General features: G+C 63.1%; 1 protein-coding gene across 2 annotated transcripts; it reads left to right on the plus strand.

Moving 5' to 3' along the window:
* Window positions 1-266: 266 nt before the first annotated feature.
* Window positions 267-6,809, plus strand: APBA3 (amyloid beta precursor protein binding family A member 3). Of its 2 annotated transcripts, XM_068156419.1 has the most exons (10): window positions 267-1,453; window positions 1,847-1,886; window positions 2,341-2,486; window positions 2,637-2,723; window positions 3,224-3,382; window positions 3,734-3,913; window positions 4,119-4,331; window positions 4,767-4,886; window positions 5,669-5,809; window positions 5,920-6,809. In XM_068156419.1, the coding sequence occupies exons 1-10, from the start codon at window positions 353-355 to the stop codon at window positions 5,989-5,991; spliced, it is 2,259 nt and encodes a 752-aa protein (XP_068012520.1). In that variant the 5' UTR covers window positions 267-352; the 3' UTR covers window positions 5,992-6,809. The 2 variants fall into 2 exon arrangements, with proteins under 2 accessions (XP_068012520.1, XP_068012521.1); XM_068156420.1 differs by lacking the exons at window positions 1,847-1,886; window positions 2,341-2,486.
* The last annotated feature ends 176 nt before the right edge of the window (window positions 6,810-6,985 follow it).

Genomic DNA, 6,985 nt, shown 5'->3' on the forward strand with positions numbered 1-6,985 from the left:
GGGACACAGGGGCGCAGCGGGGCGCAGCGGGACACAGGGCCGCGGGCCGGGCCGGGCCACCAGCAGGAGCGGGAGGCGAGGCTCACCAGGCTTCTTGGCGTAGCCGCGGGCCGGGCCGGGCAGCAGCGGCCGCAGCCCCAGCAGCAGCCGGGCGGCCATGCTGCGGCGCCACGGGGCCAGGTCCGGGTCCGGGTCCGGGTCGGGGGCCAGCCCCGCGCCCCGCCGCGCATGCGCCGCCGGCAGCGCCCGGAAGGGCAGCAGCAACCTCCGGGTCAGTCCCCAGAGCGGAGAGCCGGAGCCGGCCCCAGCCCCGCCGGGCTCCCCGCATCGCTCTCCCCGCCGGAGCGGCGCCATGGAGAGCTGCATGGACTTCCAGGCGGCTGCGCCCTCCGCCCCCGAGCCGCCGGCTATGGACACGGAGGAGGCGGCGGTGCGGCCTGGCGCCCCCGAGCTCCGTGTGGGCGGTGGGCAGCCGGAGGGGCCCCCCTTCAGCACCCTGCTCACGGACTGCGGCTCCAGGCAGGACCTGTCTGTCCCCGAGGGTCAGCGGAGGGGTCCGGGGCCCATCTCGGGCCCTGCTGCAGGCTCTGACCTGAAAGGAGGGGGAGGGGGAGAAGAACAAACTGAGCGTGGCCGGGGCTCGGGAAGAGAGATGGAAGAGCAGGCAGTGCCCGCGGGGCTGCAGGGCGCTGCCGACTGGAAACCCAGCGGCAGGACTGCCGCTCAGGACACAGGACACCTCCGGGCTCCCGGCGGTGCTGACCCGACAGGCATGGAGCTGGACGAGGCTCCCTCCAGCGCTTTCCCCGGCAGGGCTGAGTGGGCAGAAGGTGCCGAGGATGAACCCTCGGAGATCCAGGGCCTGCTGGCGCAGCTAGAGACCCTCGACTCCAACCTCTCCGACCGCTCTCCCCGCTCGGAACGAGGCCTGCCGCTGCCCTGCGGCGCTGGCTCAGCCTCTGCCGCGGGCGAGCAGCCCCGGCGCGGCGGGCAGTGCCAGGGCCAGTGCGGGCCCTGCCTGCTGCATGTGGCTATGGGGCGGGGGCTGGAGACGCAGCCCTGCTGCCAGCCCTCCGCCTGCGCCCGGCCCTGCCACGGCCTGCTCTTTGCCGAGGCTGACCGGGAGGACCTGCTGAGCCTCCTGCACTATGAGGGGGGACTGCCTGAGGCCGGTGCTGAGACACCTTTGGCCCGTTCCAATATCCTGACCGGGACCGATCTGGAGATGCTGCAGGCTCAGGAGGAAATGGCTGCTGTGGAGAAGCCCGACGGGCTGCAGAGGCCAGAGAGCTCGGAGGAAGGCCCTTCTGGTGGCTGGTATTACGGAGAAGGGCTCTGCGAGGTCGACTCCACCTATGAGAGCAATCAGGAAGGTTCCCCAGAGCCGGGCTGGGTGGCCCTGCCTCCTGCTTCAGCCCCAGAGGCAGAGCAGCCAGCGCAAAGCAGTGTGACTGTGAGTGCAAAGTGCTGTGGTTTGGTGCTGTGGCAGTGAGCCAGGAGATGCCCCTTGGCTTTGCTCCCTCGTGGGGTTTTGGGTGGGGGCAGAGAGGAGCCAGAGATGTCTTTTTCTTGGGTCTTACAGGGCCTCATGCAGCCAGGGTGCCTAGGCAAGACCCCCAGTCCTGGCTTTGGCTTCTGCTGCCCTGAATGCAGGGAGATAACATTTGTGGCTGTGTGATCTGTGCATGCCCCAAGGAAGAGGCTGGTGGGTCCAAACAGCCCCCCAGCCTCAGGGATGTTGTTCCCTTCGCTGTCCCGGTGCTCCAGGGGCAGCATGGCCACGGGGCTGGCAGGCTGAATCCCTGGGAACTGAACCAGAGCCTCACCTGCTCTCATTGCTTTGCAGAACAGGGAATCATCATCTTCCTGTGTGGCCTTTAAAGAGGGTGAGTTGGTTCTATGGTCCAGCAGCAAAAGCACCCAGAGTCCTGACTCATCACCTCCTCCTCCAACCCCAAATGTAGGCTGGCCAGGGGTCCCAGCCAGGGTGGGGAGCACCTGGCTCTGTGCTCACACAAGGTGGGAACGTAGCTGTAAGCTTTGGGTGGCTCTTGCAATCCCAGCTTCTCCTTTGCTGAACAAAGAGGGGTGCTTCAGGGATTGTGGAGGGGGAATGCACTGCCCTGGGAATGGAAAACGGAATGCCAGGGTGTGCCTGAGGGAAAGGGGAAGCAGCCCCAGGGCCAGATTTGTTTCCCTGGTGATGCCAGGAGCCCATCTCCTGAGCACTGCTCTGATTTGCTGTGTACAGGAAACCAGCTAAAGGGCAGTAGGAGTTGGTGCCCCTGGTTTCCAGAGGTGGGGGAACCAGCCCCTGCTTAGTCCCTCCTGCTGCCTCAGTTCCAGGCCCTTGTGACCCAGAGGAGCTGCTGGATGGTGTCATTTTTGGGGCCAAGTACCTGGGCTCCACCCAGCTGGTATCGGAGAGGAACCCCCCAGCCAGCGTCCGCATGGCACAGGCCCAGGAGGCGGTGGACAGGATCAAGGTGCAGGAGGGTAGGGGGCCACCACTGCCACCAGCCTGGCCGTGCTGGGGCAGCACTCAGGACCTGCAGGGGAGCCTCCTGGCTGTGGGGCAAGGACCCAGAGGAGTCCCAGCAGCAGCAGTGACCTCTCCTGGACGCTTGGTTCTGCAGGCACCAGAGGGAGAGTCGCAGCCCATGACGGAGGTGGATCTGTTTGTCTCCACGCAGAGAATCAAGGTGCTCACGGCTGACACACAGGTGAGCAGGGACTGGGGGCAGCCACAGGGTTTGGGGCTGCTGAAACCTTCTTTGGCTTTAGGCCCACACCAAGTCGTGGTGCCAAGAATAGTCTGTGGGTGAAGACAAGCACGTGGGAGGAGACCTTTCACCCTGCAGCCACCCCACCTGTGTCATCTTCCCTATGGGGCTGCATGAGGCTTCTGCAGACTCTGCCAGGTGGGAGCTGCTGGGTTCTCAGACCATGCTCTCTAGCTCCTTGCCTCAGGATTAGTTCTGCTTTACAGTAAGAGGGTAGAGCTGCCTTGAGCACCAGCAGCACCCAGAGGTGTGGCTGAGTCCTTGACTGAAACTGCCATTGGTGCCCTTTAGCACAGGCCCAGTATGTGCCAGGCGTTCCCCGGCACTGTGGCACTTGAGCACAAACTGCTGGTGACACCACTTGGCTGGCTCACAGGCTGCCCATGGGTTCCATCAGGCTGGAGAGGGCTGAAGATCTCTGCTGGTATTGCTCTTGCCAGGAGGCCATGATGGATCACTCCCTGCAGACCATCTCCTACATCGCTGACATCGGCTCTCTCGTGGTGCTCATGGCGCGGCGGAAGCTGCCTCAGCGCTCGGAGGGGGCGGAGGAGAAGCGACTCTACAAGCTGCTCTGCCACGTCTTCCAGTCAGCTGATGTGAGCCCCCTGGCAGGGCAGGGGGTGTGGGGGTCCTGGGCCCTGTCCCACTGTGATGAGCAGCTCCTCTGGGTACTCTGGCTGCGTGTGCTGGGGGCTCCTGGTGAGTGCACGGAGCAGAAAGAAGCCCAGCATTGGGTACCTCTGCAGTGTAGAGGGGCCCAGCAAGAAAAGGCAGGAGGATTGGCACCATACAGAGGCCCATTCAGGCACAGAGGGAGCCAGGGTGCCCCAGAGCTCCCAGGGCACAGTGCCTGTGCTGGGCATTGCAGGGTGCCAGCAGCTGTTGGCTGCAGTTTGGCCATGCTGTCGGCTCTGAGCCATGGGCATGAGCAACCTCTCTTTCTCCAGGCCCAGGTCATTGCTCAGGCCATTGGGCAGGCATTTGGTGTGGCCTACCAGCGCTTCCTGGAGGCCAACAGCATCGACCCCAGCGAGCTGAGCCCTCGCCAGTACAGCTGTGCCCTCAAAGACCAGGAGCAGTACAATGCGGAGCTGACCCACTTCTCGCGGCAGGAGAACTGCAAGGATGTAAGAGCTGCTTTGGAGGAGCAGGGACAGTGGGGGGTACATGCTGGCACCTCTCTGTCATCACCTTCATGGCTCCCTAAGCTGCTGAGATGCTCCCTAAAGCTCTGGGCCCCATGCCAGCTGGCTGTGGGCCCAGGACACCGTGCTGTGGGGCTGGGACATGTGCCCTATAACTGGTGACCATAACCCATCTGTGCCCTTCTAGGTCTGCATCCAGAAGCAGAAGGGAGAGATCCTGGGCATTGCCATCGTGGAGTCAGGCTGGGGCTCCATCCTGCCCACCGTGGTCATTGCCAACCTGATGCACAGGGGCCCTGCAGAGAGGTCAGGCGAGCTGAGCATCGGGGACCGCCTCATGTCCGTCAATGGGATGAGCCTGGTGGGGCTGCCCCTCTCCACCTGCCAGAGCATCATCCGGGTGAGTGGGGGCTGCACAGGGTTGCCTCCTGCCTCTACCCTGCCAGGAGAGCAAGGGCTGGCAGAGTGGGATCAGCCTGAACGTGTCTGGGAGTGTCTGTAATGCTGGGGGCCCTGATGCTCCTGGTCCGGTGGCAGATGTGTGATAGGAGGCTGTGGGGCAGGAGGAGGCAAACCTATAGTGTGGGCTGTAACAGGCCCTGCTCTGGTGCTTGCAAGGAAGGGATGTGACAAGCAGAAAGTGTGGCCTCAGGGGCAGTCAGAGGCCTGGATTTGTAAGTTCTGAGCATGGCAGTATCCCTGTGTCTGCCTCAGTTTCCCCATTAAAAGCAGGTTAGTAATCCTCAGCCCTGCTGTGAGCACCGTGGTTGTAACACCTCTCTTTACAAGCCAAAGAGCTCTCCAAAGTCTGACAGAGCCACATCCCATCTTCCAGGAGCTGAAGCACCAGACTGAGGTGGTGCTGAACATTGTGCACTGCCCCCCTGTCACCACAGCAGTCATTCGGCGCCCTGACTCCAAGTACCAGCTGGGCTTCTGTGTGGAGAATGGCGTGGTGAGTGCCCCCGAGGGGAGGGCTCAGCCCCCATGGGCGTGGTGAGTGCCCCCGAGGTGAGGGCTCAGCCCCCATGGGTGTGGTGAGTGCCCCCGAGGTGAGGGCTCAGCCCCCATGGGCGTGGTGAGTGCCCCCGAGGTGAGGGCTCAGCCCCCATCTGCCAGAGGGACAGGGCTCTGGCTGTCCCCGGAGGGGAGCTGACAGCTCCAGCACTCCTTCTGCCTGCTCTTCCTCGCTCTCCTGCAGCACCAGCAGCTGCCTCTGTCTCTCTGGTGCTCTTTAGCTGTTTGCTTTTTGGGTGGTAGCTTTCTTGGTGTGACTTTCACACATTTGTTGCTGTCCCCAGTGCCCCACCCCCTCCCTGCTCTGAGCTCCACGGGGGCTGCATGGGGCTGCAGAGACACACTTCAGCACCAGTTGCTGGGGTGGCTGGGCAGCAGAGGGGGTGGCACAGCTGCATCATGCTCTGAGCAGTGCTCCCAGTCACTGGAGATGGCTACCCCCAGGCATGTGGGAGCTGCCCCTATGGAGAAGCTGTCTGCAGCTCAGGTTTGATGGGAACACACGGGTTGGGTGGGGGGAGCTGAGCTCTCCCTCAGTCAGGGAACTGCCAAAGGCTATCCCTGGCCTTGCTGCACACACTTGGGCTGGAGGGGACAGCAGCCAGGGCCTGGGCACTCGCTGGGAGCCTGCACAGATGTGAGAGGGTTTGGCGTGGTGGCTGTGCACGGCCCTGGGCTGTGGGCACAGCTCTGCTCTTAGCAGTGCTCCCTGCTCCCCAGATCTGCAGCCTGATGCGTGGGGGCATCGCGGAGAGAGGTGGCATCCGCGTGGGGCACCGCATCATCGAGATCAACGGGCAGAGCGTGGTGGCAACGCCGCACGAGAAGATCATCCAGATCCTGACGCAGGCAGTCAGCGAGGTGAGCAGCCTGGGCTGCCTGACAGCTGCACACGGAGCAGGCTGGCCTCAGGTCTGCACCAGTATCCCCAGGCTCACTGTCTCCTAGCTGATCTCTGCATCTCTGCCTAGGTGCACATCAAGACCATGCCAGCCTCCACCTACCGCCTGCTGACCGGCCAGGAGCAGCCTCTCTTCCTCTGAGCCACCCACATTGCCTGGCTGTCACCACCTGTGCCTGGGGCCAGGACAGGCTCTGTCTCCTGCCCCAGAACCCTCTGGTCCTCAGAAAGGGCCTAATCCTGCACCTCTTTGTTTTTGCTCAGGACACAGTGGGGAACTCAGGACCTGACAGCCAGCGTGAGCAGTGTCAGGTCTTACAGTGCCATGAATTGGGCACCTCCACCCCCTCCCTTCACCCTTTCCTGCTGCCTCACAGGGTCCCTCACCTTGGCCTAGTTCAGGCAGGAGAGGGAAGCCCATCCATCACCACAGACTGAAAACACCAACAGTGCCTTTCCCTGTGGGGGATGGTGCTGGAAGCACAGCACCAGGGCTTGCTCTAGCGGGGCCCCAGAGGAGCAGTGTCCCTGCACACCAGTGTGTGGGTGCACACTGACACCCCAAGAGAAGATCCAGCAACTCCCAGACTCGGCCTTCAAGGCAGCAGCAGCCCTGGCAGCCACTCCTCCTCTCTGGCTTTGCCAGAGGCTTGTCATGGGTGCAAATAAATTCCCTGTTAGGCCTTTTGCACTAAGCTGGGGAACCAGCCTCGCTTTTCTCTGGTGCTGCCTTTAACTGCTCTGCATACACAGCCTGGCCCCAGCCCAACAGGGCACTGCAGCCCTTGGGGCTGTCCCTTGGCACAGCAGAAGGGAATGCAGCACTGCCCAGCCCCACGTCCTGGGAGGGTGAGCCCCAAAGCCCAGTCCCAGATGTGGGTCTCTGGGCCCCTGCAGCCAGGGCAGTGCTGAACTAACTTTGTGTGCTTGGATGACGTAAAAATAAAAGTATTGGGGAGCATGGGAGCCCTGCTTGTGCTGCAGCAGTGGAGGCTCAGCTCTGGGGCACACAGGCTGGGCCTGCTGCGGTGCCAGGTGCTGGCACAACTCAAAGCCTGATCCCTGCACTGATGCCTCTTGGGGCAGGCAGGATGTGTGGCCATGGCAGTGCCTGCCTCCCAGCCAGGCCACCCTTC

The sequence above is a fragment of the Melanerpes formicivorus genome, unplaced genomic scaffold, assembly GCF_026170545.1.
Source record: "Melanerpes formicivorus ecotype bairdi unplaced genomic scaffold, bMelFor1.0.p_v2 SCAF_34, whole genome shotgun sequence".
NCBI lineage: Eukaryota > Metazoa > Chordata > Aves > Piciformes > Picidae > Melanerpes > Melanerpes formicivorus.

What these genes read in the sequence shown, in the direction of transcription:
- APBA3 (XM_068156419.1), top strand. Translation starts at nt 353, where the DNA reads ATGGAGAGCTGCATGGACTTCCAGGCGGCTGCGCCCTCCGCCCCCGAG. An exon ending in CTGTGTGGCCTTTAAAGAGG is followed by an intron (nt 1,887 to 2,340) that starts GTGAGTTGGTTC and finishes CTGCTGCCTCAG; the next exon opens with TTCCAGGCCCTTGTGACCCA. An exon ending in GGCAGGAGAACTGCAAGGAT is followed by an intron (nt 3,914 to 4,118) that starts GTAAGAGCTGCT and finishes GTGCCCTTCTAG; the next exon opens with GTCTGCATCCAGAAGCAGAA.